We start from the raw sequence: 21,167 nt of genomic DNA, 5'->3' as shown, positions 1-21,167 counted from the left end.
CCAGCTCAGATGGTATAAAAATGAGAAATTACAAGTGAGTAGGGGAAGTTACAATTTTTAAAGATCTTTACTAAAAATAGAGTAGAACCGAAATTATAATATCAAGGTAGCTAACACTTTGAGAACATTAGACTAGAAGAAAGAAAACATCAAATCCTGTATCCCCGCACTGACATACATGCTCATGTCTCTCTGATGAGATTATTTTATATTTGATAGCCCTTTACATTTTACATATGTTGACTGTTTAAAGTTACTATATCCTAATGGAGTAGCAATGCTTTTATTTACTGCTGTATCCTCACTATCAAGAGCAGTGCCCAGCATATTTTAAGTGTTTAAAGAATATATACTGAATAATGAACTCCATTTAACTGATTTACCTTCCTATAAGAGCATTTATGTTATGCATTTGTTTATTTGCCCCAGAGAAAAACAGAACTATTAATGAGCTCCTAAGTATCTCTGAGTAAAAGAAACACCTCTGAGCAACATTTCAGGTTACATGCACTATCATACTACAAATTGTGTTTAAAATGGAACAAGCCTAGGGTCCACACCACACTGAAATGGTCACTCCAAATCTTTGCCAGCTCATAAACTGGCTTTTCAGACGAGAGAGATGCCAGTAAACAGTTCCTGCTGCTATCGATTTCCCAACGCCAGTTTTGCAAAGTGATCCTAAAAGCAATGACCCCGAAGCAATAAGCTTCAAAAACCACTTGTACCCATCATTGCGAAACCTGACTGCTGAAGTTCCAAGGAGACAGAACCTCTGAAGTTAGGGGTCAGGATAAGGAAATAGAAAACCGCCTAATGGTCTCACTCGGGGAGAGACAGTAGCCACCAGCCCTTATTCTGCAGGTTTCAAGTTTGAGTAAATGTGGAACCTATTAATTAGGGACCATTTTGTCCTGGTGTCTCATGTGGGCATTGTTTCCACTAGACTGCCAATCATCATCCTCACCCGTTAATCACTACGATCACTTCTTAGCCCTGCATCAGAACATGCCATCAACTTTTTTCTTCAGCAGCACTGGTTTCCTTGTCATTTTGGTGGGAATTTGGTCTCTCCAAATGGATTACAAACTTCTCACAAGCACAAGTGTTTTCTTTTCCAGTGCGATAGCATTTAGCATGGTTTCTATTGAACCTAATGCTTCCTTTACCACAACTACAATGACTAATTTGATGTCAAGTTTCTAATTAGATGAATCAAGACTTCTAATGTGCTAATGATCAAACCCAAAACTAAATAAGCTATTTTCTCCTGATATTATTTTGAAAATTTGTTCTAAAATCTAAATGTGAGGGGCGCCTGGGTGGCTCAGTCGGTAAGCGTCTGCCTTCGGCTCGGGTCATGATCCCAGGGTCCTGGGATCAAGCCCCGCATCGGGCTCCCTGCTCAGCGGGAGGCCTGCTTCTCCTTCTCCCACTCCCCCTGCTTGTGTTCCCTCTTTCACTGTGTCTCTCTCTGTCATTAAATAAATAAAATCTTTAAAAAAAAATAAAAAAATAAAATAAAATCTAAATGTGAAAAGACTATGAAGATTAGCTAAAGATAAGAGGAATAGGAAAAATTAATGATGTGGTTAAAAGGGAAATACTATGTTAAAAAGCCAGGAGAGGAGAAGACAAATAAGGAAATGTGGGGTATATGACCATGCAAATGTACTGCAGACGTTGTCAGGTAAATTACATCACATGACAGTAAGAAGTAGGTATGGAGTTGATTATTTATCATCTGTGTGTCATCAATATACCTTATGTAGGGAAGGTAAGCGTTTAGAGTACCTACCTCATCAAGGTTCAACTGAGTGCCTGGAGAGTTAGACTGGGATATCCTTGGGATAGGAAGGAGCCTCCAGTAACCATTTTGACAGGTCTGTGCCTCTGCCAAACTAGTGGCTAAACATTTTGACTGTCATTCCAATAACTATAATTAAATATCTATGTCATGGAATGGGGGAGGAGGTTGTCGAGTCTCAAAATAATTTTAATAGAAAAATATAGATGGCATTAAGCTAATGTGAATCAAAATCAGTAAATAATTTGGTCAATAGAATTAGAATTTACAATACTCAATAAACTGGAGGAACAGGAATAAATAACAATTCTGACTGGTGTAAATTTGTTGGGTAACATAAATGGGATGGTGCTGGGTATAAAAGGAAGTTATGCAATTGCAAAATTATGACTAAATTATTACTGAATGGCTAACATACAATAAAAATTCTAGGAGGAGGCATCAAATCCTAAAAGTGGATCATAAAGATGTTTATTCTAAAATTTTCTTTTTATAAAAGAGAAACATAAAGAGTAGACACTAAATGATTTCATTGGGTTTCCCAATTGATGGTTGATCTGGGCCATAAATATAGGCTTCGTGATATTTAGTTTTCTTTCCACTACATTATTTTATCATGGTGTCATCTGAAACTGTAAAGCACTATATATAATTCATAAATGCTTATAAAAAAGAGCAGAGTAGGTAAGAATCATAAGATGGCCTTGTCAATACTCTAATTAGTGTAAGGTACTGACAAGCTGAGCTAAACCACATTAAGAAATACAGTATGATTTCAACCGAAAACTACAAACTATCACTGAAACCTTTTATAAGAGGTATGAGGAACTCTAAAAAAAATCATTGAATTTTTAAGCTATTATAATATATACACCCAATGGTAAAAAAAAAAAAAAAGTTATATAAACTGCATTGGTTCAAGAGGAGAACAAAAGAAAATATTTTTAATCTATTTCCCAACATAAAGGAAGAACTTCCTGATAATGAGACTTAGATTTTGGGGATGGATTATTGAAAGTGGTTTAGAAATTCAGAATGAGGTTTCATAACAGCATAGGCAATCATGTGTTTGGATAATTAAATTAAATATTTTCCAGAGGAAGAACATGGACTTATGCATTTTTAAGGTTTTCCCTATATTGTGATAATATAAATTTTATAGATTGTTTAACTGGCTCAGAGCTAAGTGACATTTATAGTCCATTAAATTCTAGCTTGGCGCCTCAGAACAACATCGTGAGTTCATGTTATGGGTCTATGCCACAAGAAAACAACGTTTTAATAATAACTATGAGTGATTCAAGTAATTCACCCTCTCAAATTAAATTTAAGACAGAATAATATTATTATAAATTCTGTAGCACAAGCACATTTTTATGTCCATTACTCCAGAGATATACCTGTAATAATGATACTGGCAAAAGCTGCAAATCCACTGTCATCCTTCCCCTTCACGAGCTGTGCTCCCCCTTGGGGGTCTGTAAGAAACACGTAGAAGAATTCTTGCCCCTCAGGCTCGTCGTCATCCAAAATCTGAACCAATACTTTACGTTCTCTTTCTCCATCTACAAAGGTAAGGATAAGAGTTTGTTCTTCAAAATCTTCTTCTTCAGTGGCCCACGTTAGGTTGGAAATCCCATAGATATCATGAAAGGGCAATGCATTTTGTTCCTTCTGAGCAGATCTTTCACCGAAAGTTTTAACTGTTATAGTGACATTGCCAGTAGACCCACCAGTTCTTCGAATAAGAATTTCTGCAGCATTAAATGTGCCATTTCCCACCTCTTCTTCAACATAAACAGTAGGTGGCCCAAGACTAAATATTCCATGGACGGAAACATCTGCAGTCACGGTGGCCACATCAGGTGTCTCAGACAAGGCGGATGTATCAGGAATGGTGACAAGCTTCTCAGGGATGGCAGATGCACCAGCCACCTCAGTAATGTCAACCATTTTGGTGGGCTGTGGAACAGCCATTATCTTGGTCGTGTCAGGGTATGTGGCCAAGAAGTCAGTTTCTACAGGAATGAGAGCTGTGTCAACTGCGACAGCCACAGTTGTCTTAGGGAAAGAAACATCCATTCCTGCTGGGTCATCATTATCCAATATTGTAATCAGTGCCACGCTAAAACCTAGATTCAGGCGTGGTCTCCAATGGGCATCAAACTTTTGTAATCCTTTCATTTCTACTGAAGTTAGATTAATGTAAAAAATTTCTTCTTCCTCGGGAAGCTGATCATTAATGATGATTATTTCAAAATCCACCTCAGGTTGGAATTTTTGAAAAAGCAGTTCCCCATTCTTAACAGGCTCAAAGTCTTCCACGGGCTTTGCACTTCCTGCAGCTGTCTGATAGGAAACTTTAACAAGATCACCATGGAACCCAAACAGTCTTTGGACATATAATCTGATCATCTGTGTATCCTCTGACACCATGACATTTCTAGAACTAGGGGAAAATTGAAAGACTCCCATTGGTTCAATTTCAGCAAAGGTGAAACCTGATCTGGAAAAAAAAAAAAACATGAAAGAACTGATAAAAAGTAGGAATGCCATTGTAGAGGTTCATTTTTCAAATATTTAAGGTGCTTCTCATGAGGGCATCTTAAGGATGGCATGCCCTTTCAAATTCCCTAAAACCCTACTCACTTATTGATGAATATACCAGAACACACGAAATGTAAGAACAGAAGCTGCAATTGTGGGGGACAAGCCTGACAAGTTGGAGCCCAGTGAAGAGCTTATAGGTCTCTGGTCTGTTTCTCCAGTTTATCCCAGAGAAGCTCTCTGAAGAATCTGAAATATCAGGCTCTCTCTTAAGATCAGTACACAAGCAGCCAAAAACTCAAGATCCTGGGATATCAGCCAGATTTCTTATCTACCAAATAGAAATAGTTGTCCCCATTAGATGCAAAATCCTTGCTTCTTCCAGGTGGCCAGTAATGGAACTATTCTCTCACACAATTGTTGCTAAAATTTTACATATGAATTTGAAGAAACATCCATGATGGAGTGATTTATCCTTAGCTTTTCCCTGTGGAGTTTTGTTGGGAGTTAATAGCTTTACCAGAGCTAACACAGGTGGCCCATCAACAGAATTCAGGACACAGACATATTTTCTTTCACAGTTTTTTTTTTTTTTAATCAGTTCTTTTAATCCTTTAGGAAGGACACCCCAGAGTCCATCACTCTCTAGTGTCAAGCACCCATCACTCAACACATAGCACAGTGGTTAAAAGCTCAGACAGTAGAAGGCAACCTGGGTTCAAATCATGGTCCCAACCTTATTAGCTGTGTGATGCTGGGTCTGTTACATATCTGTGAGTCCTTTCTCCATCTAAAGGGACTAATAATAGTATCCATGTCATATGGGTGTTGTGAAGAGTAATAGTAAACATATATATACATATAAAATATATATAACACATTTATTTCATATATATACATATGAATTATATATATATATATATGTGTGTATGTATATATAAAATATTTTAAAGCAATGCCTGGTCTAGGGTAAGCACTATAAAACTGTTAACTATTGCTGTTGTTAAAGGCACTTAAATTTGTTACCCAGCAATACGTTCTGTGCCCATTTTTTAAACGGCATATGTATAATCTAAAACCATATTTGATTTTGCCAACCAATATCGCCTACACCTAAACATGTATACAAACATACTTGAACACACACTGGTGTTGTCTGCACTTTTCCCCCATTTTCCAAGTAAGTCAACGACAGAAAGATCAAGTAACATTCCCAAAGTCACACAGCAAGTAAGTGGCAGAGCCAGGACTAAATCCATGAATCTGTCTCTAAGGTCTGTCCTCTGCTGTTTTGATCAAGCCCACCCCAGGTATGAGAAAAGTAAATTGCTTCTGGTTGGGACATATCTATCTGCAAACATACTGATTTAAATTAAACTCAAATGAGCTACTGGTACAAGTCACATTATAGCCGATTCTTATTCTTAATCCCTTAGGAAAATGAGGTATGTTTCAGCAGATGCTCAGAAGACAGACTTCTTTAATAATAGTTGACTTTGCCATCATGGTTCTTAGTGGAGATGTTCCTCCGGACCAACACTGCTGAGTGAGAGCTCAGAGAGAACGCTCTTCAAAGCCAGCAGTGGGGGGTGGCTCTATGAAAGTCGGCCTCCCTCCGTGGCATCTTTGGCATGCAGGCCACGCGTGGCTCTACACTAAAACCGTTTCCGCATCTGCTCCAGGGAAAGCGATCCTTGTGTCTTCTTCTGTTTCAACTGATAAATCCCAGATTATTCCTCAGAGACTGTGCTGGGTGAGAATCAAACTGATCTTACCGAAGCTGAGCCCCACCAGGGGCGCTGCTCTGTACTCCCGAGAGGTGAAGAACAAAGGCCTCCGGCCGACCAGGACTGGCAAATGTCCACAGCAAGACTCCTTTCCTTTGTTCTCCATGGGAAAATGAAAGGCTCCCTGAACGGGAATAGGAGAAGGGAAGCAGGTTATTATTTTTGAGTTCTTACACTGGGATTCAACTCTTAAAGTGTAGTAAAATAGAGTCTTTTCCAGAATTCTATGACCATCTACAAGAGGTAATACACTAAAAAAGTTGGGGAGAAGGGTACGTGAACTGAAAGAAAGGTCCCTACACCAAAATTTTGCCCTCATTCCCTGTCTGCTCTGCAGAGTAGAGGTCAGGTCATCTAATGCATACAGCTCACTGACCCTCCCAGAGCTAACGGGAGAATAAAAACACAAAGGAGATGAAGCCACAGCTGCTCTATTATCAGAAATATTCCGGTGAACACATAAATGAATACAAAGGTGTGCCTTTTGTTGTTGTTGTTGTTACTGTACAAGCCACATTAGGTTTTTAGAACTAGTTTTAACAAACTCCTAATATATCCACAGAGTTGGCTGCTTAGTGACCACTATTTCCAGGTGCCATATGAAGTTTTTAATTTGACTGAATAAAGCTTCTCGTTTTTACCAAGTAGACTGGGCAACTCTGATCACTAAAATATGGGAGCACTGTATTAGAAAACAAATAGTTCATTATCCAAAGTAAGGAAATGAGCCAAGAAAATTAGTGGCCAATCACACATCTATCTCTATGTTCTACGGGGCAGATCTTAGCAAAGCGACAACTCACCTAGTTTTGGGGTCATGTTGCCAACAACAATGAATTCGGGGATTTCTACCCCAGGAGCATATCCAGCCCCCCAGGCAACCATGAGCGAGCCATACGTGCCTCTCCTAGAAATCACAACTTGGCTGGTTCCTGCAGCGACGTCCATGAGTGGAAAAGAGGTAGATTCAAATCCAACCTGAGGAAAAACATGCTTAGAATATTTTATTTCTCCCTAAAGGTTCCCATTTTCTGAAGAGTGGATTAAAAGTCAACTTTCTTTTTGTTTACACAACATATTTTCTTGTTTTAAAATATATTCAATTAAAGAGTAATGTTTAAGAAATGACATCTGAGACTTGGAAATTTATTCTATTTTATAATTCTGATTATAGTTTATACCTTTATTTTTTTTATCAAAATGGAATCCTATGAATTTATAATATTCAAGAAAGATAAATGTAATTATGGTTATATGAAAGCAAAAGATTAAAAATGGCATTTTAATATGACTTGTTTGTGGGTTTTTATAGAACCCGGTTTATTTAGAACTGAAATCGGACATCTTTCTAAGATATAACAACAAATTCTTCACTTATAAAATGAGCACCATGAACTAGATTTTCTATCAAGATTCTTCTCAGCTCTTTGATTCAATTCAATTTTTTTTTGAGGATCAGAAACATACAAAGATTTTTTAAAAATAATCATCTTTTTCATCCATATCAAGTAAGATTTTGTTTTAATGGTAAACTTCTCAGGGAACCCTGGGATTTAAAAGTGACTTCTAGATGAAATAAGTTCTAGTCAATCAGTAAAAATAAAACTAGATTCCTAGCTTCACATTGTGATTTGGATAACTCAGTTTACCTCTTTTGGTCCTAAATTCTATAAATTGGGATACCATATGATTGACAGTTCTATATTAAGACTCATTCTCCCCATTTTTTTAAACTTTTTTTTTTTTTTGAGAGGCAGAGAAAAAAAAGAGAGAGGGGAGGGAAGAGGGAGAGAGAGAATCTTAAGCAGGCTCCATGCCCAGCACAGAGCCCGACACGGAGTTAGATTCCATGACCCGGAGATCATGACCTGAGCTGAAATCAAGAGTTGGATGCTTAACTGACTGAGTCCCCCAGATGCCCCTTATGCTCCCCATTTTAAACTGGAATGGAAAGTAACAGAAAAGTATGAGAAGGTACCCCAGGATAGCTTCTGGGGTAGAAAGAAAAAGAAAATAAAAACAAAAATGAAACTTCAACCTGACACTAGCCTAGATTCCCTATTACAGTGAGGCTTTTGCTTAGGAATTGTCAAAACCTTTGGTATATCTATGATAATGCATGCTACATGGCTAGGGTTGTTTGAAAGTGTCCTAGCCACCTAGCGCATGCACTTGCATGCACATGCACACACACACACACATATACTGGTAAGGAGTACAGAGGATACACCAAGGACAGGAATACATCCTAACTGGCCCCAATCTTGCCCTTTGAAGTGATAAATGTTGTAACCATGTGCGTGAACAAGGAGTAGGAAATATTTTGCTATGCCAAATGAATGATTCATGTTGAAAGGAATTCTTTTTTATAACAACCTGTGAGCAAAAAGAAGACAACTATTCAAAGTATTATTAAGTTCTATTCCTCCATTCTCTCATGAACAGATGAGGTACAGGAGAAAGAAAACTCACTATTCTTCTGTTATTTTTTTATTTTTTTTAAAGATTTTATTTATTTATTTGAGAGAGAGAGAATGAGAGACAGAAAGCAGGAGAGGGAGGAGGGTCAGAGGGAGAAGCAGACTCCCCGCCGAGCAGGGAGCCCGATGCGGGACTCGATCCAGGGACTCCAGGATCATGACCTGAGCCTAAGGCAGTCGCTTAACCAACTGAGCCACCCAGGCACCCCTCAGTTATTTTTAATGCTGATGGATTCCATTTAGGGGACAAAGCAAATTCATTCTCTATGGAGAAGAAGCCCAGGAGGGAGTTCCTGAAGAGCATGCCCTTAATGGTCAGAGACCCCGTTACACAAGCTTCTGGCGAGACCTGGCTATCATTTGTGTAGACTACACGTCCACATACTGGACTAGGCCTGCCTTAACCAAGCTGAAGGACCTCCCATCTGAAGGAACAGGATGCAATGTTATTTCATCATGGTCTCAAAAATACACACATTACCATGAGCCAAAGACAACAGCCCTGTCTTGCTCCTATATTGACAGAACCAGCCTACATACAAAGTAAAGCCCTCAAGATATTCTTTGTTCTCCTGTAAACTTATGAAGTGATCAGGAAACAATCTTTCCACATTGAACTCCAGTGGAAGATTCAAATATTTAGGGGCAACCATGTCACAGGATCTCATCTTTAGCATTTATCTCCATCAGCACAAACTTGTCATGATAAAAAGAGCTCCAAAAATGAAAGACAAATAATCACAATATTAGTAAATGAAAAAGTCTGGAATATTAACTGATGTTTTATTTTAATTTTAATTATTTAGCATAAAATACCTCAATATTAAATATTCTATTAAAAACAACCTTAAAAAACCTGGAAATTTTCATTCTAAGTGACCATAATCTAAAAAATTTTTATATTCAAATTCTATGGGACGGAAACTTTCTAAATATCCAAAAAGGAAAATGTTGAAACTTGGCAAATTATTTTCATATAATGTATCCATGTCTACTTTGATACTGATTTAATAAAATAGTAATTTTGAGAAATTTTATGTCTAAGAATCTTTTTAATCCTTCCTATGAATGCTGCCCTCTAGTGGTTCCTGCCTGGTTCCACACCCAGGACCAATTACCTGAGAATTGGCAGCTTTCTCAGGGACAGGAAGGATAACGGATTTCGCTTCCTGGAGAATTTTTGGCATGCCGTAGAAACGTCCACTGACAAGCATTGCCGTCACTAGTTGCAAGGTGAAATTAGAGCCCAGGGATAGGAAGACCTATAAACAAACAAGATCAATGACTTTTTTAGTAGCAAAAAATAATTTCCAGAGAAAAATACTGACATTTGACATGAGTCATTAGCACACTGCCACAGGGTCCTTTTGTACAGTTTCATCAATATATGCCTTTCCCTCCAGGTTATAAAACAAATCACCAGTATGAAGACCATAGGTGATGAGTGATAGAGTGTAAAAAGCACAAATTTGCAAATTCTCCATGTGTGCCCAAATGGCCTCAAGAATGATGTACAGAAGTAGTGTTAGTAATAGAATGAATCATGTACCACAGGAAAGAAAGAGCTCACTGGGGAACAGAATCAGCTCCTAAAAGCAAAACTCTCTTTCTTCCTCTTCATTAAGGGATAAATAATACTCCAATGAAATTTACTCAAAATGGATAATGATTTAGGTATACTGATTACCTGAATATTTTGGATAAATAAAAATTACTAATGAAATGTATTAGATTACCAATTTTTAAAGTTTTCAAATCTAGGGGTGCCTGGGTGGCTCAGTCAGTTAAGCATCTGCTTTTGGCTCAGGTCACGATCCCAGGGTCCTGGGATCGAGTCCCGCATCGTGCTCCCTGCTCAGTGTGAAGCCTGCTTCTCTCTCTCCCTCTGCTCCTTCCCCCCATTCCTTCTCTCTCTCTCTCTCAAGTAAATAAAAAAAAATAAAGTTTTCAAATCTAATAAATAAGGGAAACTCTGAATTTAAAAATTAATGTTACCCTAAATTTTTTTTTTTTTTTTGAAATTTACAAAACATTTTCCCAAGAGAAATATTGTTATTGATAATGGATAAGCCCCCAAGTTATCCCATAACCTAGAATATTATTAAAAACTCTGTACATCTTTATTGAACATAAAAATAACTATTTTTGTGGAGTCTGTTCTTCTTTTAAATATAACTTATTTAAACATACACCACAGCCCTCCAAATATACACAATATGTACCCTAGTAGTTTCAATGTTATGTAACTTGAGGATAACAGATGTTTCATTCATTCCATCAATCTTCATTTTTTCAAAGTGACATTCACTGAACATGACTCACAGATCAAGTGCTAAGGAAACAGAAATAAATCAGTGTCCTTACTTTAAGCCTGTGTCTCCCACCTCTCCTCTAGGGGCATTCCCTTCCCCCACGCAGTTCACTGGCTGGGCTGCTCAGGTGTGACATGGGCATAAATCAAGGGTAGGATTTTTTCAGTGGTTCCCTTTTCCCCTCATGCTCTGGATATAATGCATTGTTCTTTGAAATGTTAGAAGGAGAAAATATGCATATAACTTTTGTGTCCCCCAAAACTTAACTACTAATAGCCTACTGTTGACCAGAAGCCTTACTGATATGCACAATTAACACATATTTTATAAGTTTTTATATATTACTATTGTATTCTTGCAATAAAGTAAGCCAGAGAAAAGAAAGTGTTATTAAGAAAATCATAAGGAAGGGAAAAGACATTTACAGTGCCATACTGCATTTGCTGACACAAATCTGCATATAAGTGAATCTGCACAGTTCAACCCTTGTTGCTCAAAGGTCAACTGTATACCATTCAGCTTTTGCAGGGAAATGAAGAGGACTAACGTCCCTCAAAATGTACCAAGTACCACCCACTACAAGACACAGTCTACGAGTTAGGCAGATCAAGGGTTTTAGTCCATGTAATATACATCACATATTTTGGTTTTCCTATACATAGTGTGAGAATAGTTTTATACTATCCACATTGCTTAGTAAAATAACAGAATAATCAGATCTTCACTGTAGCATGTCTTACTGTCAAATGAAATCTCACTATAGAATAATACAAAGCTCTTCCTAGAAAAGCTAAGGAATGTCCTCTGGTGTTCATTAACAGAGATTAAAACCTGAATGCATTCAGAAGGTAATGTTACATAGATATGTATGGGAAAATGTTTCAAGGTAGATAATTCAAGCACACTGTATTTTTTAAAAAACTCTTCTAACTTGTAAATGAGACTTGATATAATCATATTCTGGTTAAGTTAATCTACCTCTCATTTCCCCAGTTTTGCAGTCTTTATTCCAGTATTGAAAATTTTCGGAAATAGGAAATGGGGGTTAGAAATTAATCAACAGGGTCGGGGCACTGAGTCAATTTCCCAAAGAATACAGGGATGTAAGAGTAAGTCCTACATAAGTGCCTGCTACTGTTTAGACAAAAATATGTTATCTCCAAATGGGAATATACCTAATTCATTTATGATCTGCAAATGTATCATCCAATTATTATTATGCATTTCTATGATTACATTTAAATATCTCAGTAAGATTGTAAGCTGATCATGAGATGAGCCAGTGCTCTTCTGAAGGAGTTACATTGGAATGATCGGGAAACTGAAGAAATGCTACAAACCTGACTCCTCACTGGTACCATGTCCACTTTATATCTGGCACCATCTTTGACCACCAGTTGCCTCTCTACATTTTCAGTAAAAACTGGCCGCTCCTTTTGGTCAGATGAGATGCGAAATCCAACAGCAACATCTCCAAATGTTCCTGCAAGCCGGGTTACATTAATTTGGATGAATCTACTAAGGTTCTGCCCAATAAAGAGTGACTGATAATCTGAATACAGAGCAAATACTCCATGTGGGTCATCATTTGCAGAAACAGAGAACCGTGTGATGCATTTTTCTGGATCCAGTTCTGCTCCTCCCTCTACAGAAACAAGCTGGATCACATAATCTTCTTCTATCTCAGGTATATCATCTGGGAGCAAATGAATATCAAAGCTCACTTCACTCTCTCCATCAGCAATAGTGAAAAATCCTTTTGTAGAAAGAAAGTCTCCTGTAATATCAAACTCACTGCTTATTTCCCAGTAAACCTAAAAGCAAAAAAATCCAACAAAGTCACATAATTCAGTATACTGAATCAAAATCCTTTATGTTTTCCTCTATAATATATAAAAAAAAATTTTAATTGTGCATCATTATATTCAAAGCCAGATGCCCCAAATAATCAGTTTAGAAAGTATGGACGAATGATACTAGCACCGTGAAAGTATATGAACTCTTTTGGGCTAATGTATGCAATTTGCACTACAAAGTTACAAAATCTCATTTCACCTACTTCTAAAATAATAATACGATTTGAAGAGATAAAGCAAAGCAAAGTTAACTTGAGAATGGCAGTCCCACAAATACATTCAAAAGGTCTGAATATATATTTAACAGGCATTTGAACCAGACAATACTTGAAGGTAGAAAGTGAGTAGATAGTCTGTTGCTTTATATTGGAATTTGTTTTTGTTTGCTTTTAACAAGATTTCAAGAATTAAAAATTATTTTCCTAGAATTTTTGGACTCCGAACCATAAAGCTTCCACCGAAGAAGTACCAGTTAATTTCCAATACAGGAAAAGAGTTAAATCCATAAAGAAAAATTTCGAAGTATGTTCTGCTAGCAAACAAATAACCTTGGTCTGTTAGATAGATATCACAATGACTTACAAGAATATCCCCAAACATTCTATGTCAATATACACACAAATTCAACCTCTTAAAAATCAGTTGATAAATGAAAAAACTATATGGAGAGATAAAGTCCTGAAGAATATATTAAGCAATTTACAAAAATCATTGAGGGACTTAAGTAGGAGAAGTTAAACGTTATAGCAAACAAGAAAATACAAAATAGTTCAGTCATACTCTTCATGATTAAGTGTGAGGAAGATCGTTTCACTCTAAGTGTAGCTGGATTTAGAAAGACAGCTAGAGAGGTTCATGTTGACTACAGAACCCAAAGGTGCTGAAATGAACCTTCTCAGTTTCTCTGAAACTCATGTCACTTCCAAAACTTATACCAGAACACATAGTTTCTCTGTTCTTCACAACCACATTTGTTAGGCAAATTGTTACATTACTTAAAAATCAAATGAAAAATGATACCATAATTTCTCCAAAAATGCCCTTGACTCTTTTGACAAAGAAAGTAATGATCAGGGGCCCTTCCAGAGCCAACGGCTCTGAATAGATCTTCTCAGATAAAGACTCAGGAGCAAACTGAACAACCCCATTTGGATCACCAAACTTTTGTATCTAAAAATAGAAAGAGACAATAGAGTGAATGCCATATTTAACAACTATAAATGAAATTACAGTATCCAACATATCAATATACAAATAAGCTGAAAAAATGAAAGAAAAACAGGAATAATACTTGAATACAATCTGCCTAGCTACCTGATTTTTCAAAAGCTTCTTTAGTATACTGTCATCTAAACAAGTAGGTTCTTATTCTCCAAGGACAATGGAAGGGTCTGGAAAACTTTAATTTGTAGGGTCTCAAAAGGATATTACTTCAGTGCCTGAATTTGGCTGGATTTGCCTCATGTTTGCTTTACTTAACCAGGCCTAATTGTTTGGCAGACAATAGTCTACATGTTGTTGTAGATTGTAAATGTCTACATGTATTTTGTAGATGTAATTACTATTTACAATCAGTTGACTTTAAGTCAAAGAGCTTACCCTTGATATTGTGAGTGGGCCTCATCCAATCAATTGAAAGCCTTAAGAGCAAACAATAAGGTTTCCCAGAGAAAAAGGAATTCTGCCTCAAGACTGCAATTTAGGAATCCTGCTTGAGTTTCCAGTCTCCCAGCCTATTCCACAAAATTCAGACTCATGATCACAACCACAAGTCCTTCCTGAGCTTCCTGCCTACTAGCCTGCTCTATGAATTTTGCAACCTTCACAAACACGTGGGTCAATTTTTTAAAATCAAATTTTCTTTCTCTTTCTCTCCCTCTCACTCTGTTTTTCTGGAGAAATCTGACCGAGACCCCAGACTAGAGTATTTTCCAAACTTAAAAAAAAGAGCACCTCTCTACATTGTTTTCATAGCCCTAGTTCTCAGCATTTTTTACCCTTGATGGACTGAATCGTTCATTTATATCAAATACGCTCAACTCAGATTTGATCCAACACATCATTATGCTAATTAAACAAATACAATTCTTCCTTCCAACAATCTGACTGGTGACTGAGTTAATAACTTTTATATACTTTCAGGGCAAAGATATCCAACGTTTAGGATGATATAACAAATAGCTTCTATCTGAAAGTGCAAAAATATTCCCAAAACACCAAATTTTCTCAGAGCAGAAAATAAGTATTTATCACTATATGAGAGCCCTTTAAAAAGTAATCACCAATAATCAAGCTATATAATAAACTAGTATAATAACCAGAAAGTCTGGCCCATAGGAATTATTATGACTTCATTTGGTTTTATAACTTTCAATTCATCATAAGCGCCCATGGAGTTTCAACAAATGTAAAATGCATTTTCTGATAAATCCATTACTCCAAAATTTTGTGGGAAAAATAAAGTTAGACTTACTGTTAATATAATATCTTTAGCTCTGGAGTCCAATTTAGCTTCTCCTTTCACAAGTTCAAGTTTAATAATGAAAATCTCTTCAACTTCAATGTCTTCATGAGGATAGACTGTCAGAGTGATGGTTCTCACACCACCTTCTCCCTCTCCAAAACAGAAGGATCCACTCACTGGGTCTGCAATGTCTCTGTTCTGTGGTGGTAAGGCTTCCTGAGAATTGGGTCCTAATATCACCCAGTTCACCTGCAGGGTGTTTGTATTTTTAGTGGAGATGATCAATTTTATTTTATTTTTATCGATCTGTTTATTTAATATTTTTTTAAAGTAATCTCAACACCCAACATTGGGGTCAAATTCACAACCCCAAGATCAAGAGTTGCATGCTTTACTGACTAAGCCAGCCGGGTACCCCAGAGATAATCAATTTTAAACAAAGAATTACTTTGCAGGATATGTAGTATTAGGGAAAAAAAAATATATATATATATATGAAAATTATTCTAGGATATCTCTAGGGAATTCCTCATGTCTTTTTAAAAATACTAATATTTGCAAATATAAACTACATACTTACAGAATATCAGTTTTCATGGATAATAAGTAAAGAAAAATATGAATACCTGGTCATTTGTCATCACCACAGGAAAATAAAAATGTAAAAGCACACATTTTAAATATACATGTATTAGAGAAATATAAACTTAAAGAAATGAGTACAACACTGTCTTGCTGTATGTACAGGCTTTGTCAATCAAAACCTATTTGAGTAAGACAATAACACCACATGAAAAATCTGCTGGGTGTGCAATTTCTTCTATATATACTTAAATAAATTCCTAGTGTAAAATGAACATAAATTTTCATAAATTGTTATAAGAAAAAAATTGTATAATAAATGCATTTTTAAATATTTCTAGAATATAAAATTATATACTTTTTGTATCTACAAGGAAAGAAAATTGGGACTTTCTCTTTGCTTCTTTTATCTTTTGTCAGCACCAGGCATAGCTGATCACTTCCTCTTTCCTGAAACACAGCATCCTGTCTTTCATGGCCTCCATGATACATACATTCCCTTTTGCCTTTACATCTCAATTTTCTTTGCTGGCTCTCCTTCGTCAGATAGTTCGATGCTGGCAGCCTGGACTTCTGGCTGTATCCTTCACATCCCTATCTACACTCCTTTGGCCACATGGTTTCAAATGCCTCCCCATGTGTCAGCAGCCTCTGACCTCCCCACAGCCCGTACTCACACATCCCCTGCCTGCCCGACCCTCCACGGGGATGGCCAGTAGCAATCTCAAATGAACAAGACCAAAACAGAACTCCTGATTCCCCACCCCCCCAAGCTTCTGCATATCTCAGTAAACAACACTACAATTTAACCAGGTGCTCAACTAAAATTTTAGCAGTTATTCTTGATTCCTCTTTGCCTCGCCCTCCACTGCCCAGCGAATTTTTCCTCTAAAAGATGCTCAATGTCTATTCACTTCTCACCATCCCACCTGCACCTGTCTGAGCCACGGTCAGCTCTGCCCTGGACGACAGAGGGCAAAAGCTTCCTAACTGCCCTCTCTGGTTCTGCTCTGGCTTCTTGACATTCCATCACCCGCCCTGCCCCCCGCCCCGAAGTCATTGGGAGCTAGTTAAAATGGCAACCTGGGGACATCAACACCATTCCCCTGCTTCAGACTCCCTAATGGCATCCTATTTGCACTGAGAATGACCTTTAATCTGGCTTAGGAGGGTCTCAGTGATCAAACACCTTCTGACCTCTCTGATGGATCTTGTGCTGCCACCCACTCCCCTCCAAATCCTCTACTGCATGCGACCCTCCAGACCTCAAACACGCCAGGCTTGTAGATACACACTGGCTATTCCTTCTGCCAAGAGGCTCAGCCCTCTAACAATTACATGACCATCTCTCAGTATCTAGCTTTCAGCTTAAATATCACAATGTCACCACCTGGAGTAGTCAACAGGTCACTCACGATTGTGTTTCTCAATTTGACATCCCTGCAGAGCACTTCAGTGTTATCACATTTTTTTTAATTTATCTGCTTATTGTTCTGAAAACTCTAAGAGAACAGAGATAAGGTCTGTCTCATTCACCGGTGCATTCACAGTGCCCAGAAGAGGGTCTGGCACATGGAAAGCACACAACAAATACATGAACTAATGCATTTTATCAGAAGTCTTCATTTCATTTCTAACTTGCTCTCAAGAGTTCCCGATGACGGCTATGTCTCATATATTTTTATGTAATTCATAGGACTTGGAAGCCACTTTATACCCAGTGGGTAATTAATAAATATTGTTGATTGTAAATAAATAAATGGATATATTTGAAGAATAAGAAAATCCAACTCCAAACTCAGGCTATAAAAATTATTTTTAAAACCATGGGAAGAACAATTCTACCTGAATCTCTCCTAAGAATCCTCCAGTCCGCTCCAGCAGCAAGGATAAAATCATTGTGGAATTGGGATTAGGAACAGAAATTTTGCTTCGATTAAGAAACCTTACAACGCCAAAGGGAGAGTCACTCTTGGCAATTGTGATTCTGCTCACTAGGTGGCGCCCAAGGACCGCTCCGCCAGTAGCTCCAACAAGCAAAATTTCAATGGGCTCTGCAAATTCACTGCATAGCAAGAAGGAGCAATTCTGTGAGTCTAAACATATTAAAATGCTTCTAAGATCCAAATAACTAGTCATTTTCCAAATTGGTCATACATATTCAAGGCACAGCAGTCATACACCAAGTGGTAAGAAGAGGGTGCTCAGCTAAAAGCATGAATGATCAACTTCAATACTATATAACCTGCAAGAGTTATTCGACTTTCTTCCTTTCTTTTGAATTGCTTAATGCATTAAGCAAGTGAGTTGCAGGATGTTTCTACATTCTGACTAGACTTTTCAAATATAAAGGAGCAAAAATTATCATTTCCCTCTATGCGAAAAAGTGACACATAAAATCCCAATGGTCTCCCAATCCCTTCTTTCCTACCCCAGAACCCCCAAAAGTTTCTCACTTGTTTCTCAATGGGCATATGTATAATGTAAAATTCTATTATCAGTGCAAACATAAGTAAGAATTGGAACACAGTAATCATGCTTTACATATGCCTATAGTATTTCCAACATTATTAAATAGTATTACCTTTCACTGTCATCAATGATGGAGACATTTATAAAACTTAAGTTCTGCCCATGCTGAAAGGTGACTGAGCTGCCATGCAGCATATAATCAACACCACCAGGAACTGCAGAGGAGCTCTGAGAGATGAAATCAGCAGTCACACGGCCGTAAGTTCCATGCAGCCTCACCACCGGAATCATGATCATTCCAACATCTTCCTCCACTGTGGCAGGAATGTGCATTTAATTGGTACGCCAGACAAAGTAACTAGCTTTTATAAGATTCAGTTAAATTAATAGCAATTAAATATAACAGTACAATGCAAGCCCTCATTTTTTCCATAGTTCATTTATCACTTTAAAAAATATTAGGGGGCGCCTGGGTGGCTCAGTTGGTTAAGCGTCTGACTCCTGATTTTGACTCAGGTCATGATCTCAGAGTGGTGAGATTGATCCCTGTGTCAGGCTCCCTGCTCAGTGGGGAGTGTGCTTGAGATTCCCTCTCTCTCCCCCTAGGGCACACAGACTCTCTCTCTCTCTCACTCTCTCTCAAATAAATCTTTTTAAATATTAGTGAAAATTTAAACTTACTTTTTATGAGAAATATAGTTTGTCATAAGTTGAAAAGTATAGTGAACAGCATAAGTTAGAACTGAAATAACTTATTTATTTATTTATTTATTTATTTATATTTATTAACATATAATGCATTATTTGTTTCAGGAGTACAGGTCTGTGATTCATCAGTCTTACACAATTCACAGCACTCACTATAGCACATTGAAATAACCTATTTAATCATTAGCATAGCTATTCTTCCTCTGTGTGTTACATAGAAATAAATGATCCATGCTTTCCAAGGCAATGCTAGATGTACATGAAAAATATTTAAAATATGCGTACTCAAAGGAAAGTATTGTGGATTGCTTCTACATTTAGTTGAAACATACGAAGTAGAAATAATTGAAGTTCATGTTAATTATATCATATGAATGTTTTTTGAAAGTCCAGATAAAAATATAATTTTATTACATTTTCAGTTCCTTTGAAATCTATTTGAGAATCTGAAAATGTATCCTCAATGTTTAATTTCAACTTAAAAATTCTTTTCAAAAATTTATTTTGCTCTTAAGCTATGTTAACCTCTGTAAATTAAAATATCATTTAATAGAATTTAATTAGCTATGCTTATATTCGCCAACAGTTCATATTAGCTATGGCTAAATAATACTGAATTTACATTATAATTATAAATATGCATTGCTCCAAATCCCCCCAAAGACAATGAATCAAACAGAAATCAGTGCACAGAAAAAAAATTCTCAGTCCTTTATTTATTACTTGGAATAAAAAATGCAGCATGACTTTCACTAGCTGTAGACTGAGGTTCACAAAATGGTATCTTCCATGACTTTACCCATAAGGTCAATATTAATCAATTCCAAAGTGATTTCTTTGTTTTTAAAGATTTTATTTATTTATTTGAGAGGGAGAGAGAGTGAGCAAGATAGAGAGAACACACGAGCAGGGGCAGAGGGAGAGGGAAAAGCAGACTCTCCAGCTAAGCAGGGAGCCCGATGCGGGGCTCGATCCCAGGGCCCTGAGCTGAAGGCAGACGCTTAATCAACTGAACCACCCAGGTGCCCCTCCAAAGTGATTTCTGATGAACTTTAAAAATGGCTAGATAACCAATGAATCTGATAGCAGAAATGAGGTCAATAAATTAATTGCAGCAAGAAGATGACATGTTTATTTTGAAAGGCATATGCTTTTGTATAAAATCCAAAAAGCAGCCACCTCTTTTTCCCCAGGAGGGAATATGGGCACAGATTCTGCATTCTGCTTCTACAGGAGGGGAGAACAAAGAACAGTGGGTAGCTGCTATTAGGGACTGTCACAGAAAGTCTGAGTAGCTGCCCAGACACCCCCTGCATCTGCAGCCCAGTAAAAGACTAATTTCAGAGGTGATTATTCATTAGAAAGTGAATATTCACTGATTTATAGTCACAAAGGAAATTATTTCATAAATTAGAAAGAGATTCATAAAGATGTCTGAAATATAAACATTTCACTAATCCTAAGGTTAAACAGTTTTTCTAAAGCCTTGTTCCTTACCATTCAGCTTTGCCATACACAAGTGGGATTCAATACTGCCCAAAGGTAACTCAAAATAAATTTAAAAAAAAATATAAATATATAAAGGCATATGTAAATACACATGAAGGTGTACATGTATGTGCATACACATGCATACATGCACACACATGGGTGCACACACACAGAGCAAACTAAGAACATTTACACGTGGAAATTCAAACTGACAGTGTCATACTCGGGTACTCTGTAACTCAGAAAGTAGTAGTAAATTTGTAAGATTGCTGAACTTACCTTCAAAGGCAGTATACCTTGGATCAAATTCAATGACTCCATCTGCATTATCATTTTTCATTATTACGATTCGGACAATGGAGATGTTTCCTATTTCAGGAGGTTGATCTAACTGAAGACCATTTTCTCGGATGGTAAAATCATACCCTCTTGCAAAGTCATGAAAAAATAATAAGAAAAGAAAAGAAAATGAGTATATTAATTGGTCAGCATGAACTGAAGGGTCCTCTTAGCTCCTATAACTTAGTCCTATTAAGCATTTTAATACTTTTAAAGATCCCCAACACTAAAATACTCTTTTTTTTTTCTGAAATGATGTCTGAAATAGACTTTGTGCTGCTCCCAATTATCACTGCCTGCATGAAACCAAAACCAATACAAA

General features: G+C 37.1%; 1 protein-coding gene across 1 annotated transcript in view; it reads right to left on the bottom strand.

Annotated features, from left to right (window-relative positions):
- The window catches only part of ADGRV1 (adhesion G protein-coupled receptor V1), a 515,575-nt gene that overhangs the window by 318,975 nt on the left and 175,433 nt on the right, over positions 1–21,167 (bottom strand). The window contains exons 65-74 of the mRNA XM_064596364.1: positions 20,786–20,934; positions 18,420–18,621; positions 17,681–17,900; positions 15,263–15,502; positions 13,810–13,959; positions 12,274–12,747; positions 9,740–9,883; positions 6,945–7,119; positions 6,130–6,265; positions 3,208–4,313 (exon numbers count right to left, since the gene is read on the bottom strand). Of these exons, the coding sequence (XP_064452434.1) occupies positions 3,208–4,313; positions 6,130–6,265; positions 6,945–7,119; positions 9,740–9,883; positions 12,274–12,747; positions 13,810–13,959; positions 15,263–15,502; positions 17,681–17,900; positions 18,420–18,621; positions 20,786–20,934 (2,996 nt within the window). The remainder of the gene's footprint in view (positions 1–3,207; positions 4,314–6,129; positions 6,266–6,944; positions 7,120–9,739; positions 9,884–12,273; positions 12,748–13,809; positions 13,960–15,262; positions 15,503–17,680; positions 17,901–18,419; positions 18,622–20,785; positions 20,935–21,167) is intronic.

This window comes from Mirounga angustirostris, unplaced genomic scaffold (genome assembly GCF_029215605.1).
Source record: "Mirounga angustirostris isolate CCGP_5_RB_7025 unplaced genomic scaffold, mMirAng1.0.hap1 SCAF_7, whole genome shotgun sequence".
Classification (NCBI taxonomy): Eukaryota; Metazoa; Chordata; class Mammalia; order Carnivora; family Phocidae; genus Mirounga; species Mirounga angustirostris.
Note: the sequence above shows the minus strand (reverse complement) of the source record. Positions and strands in the feature narration are given on the sequence as shown.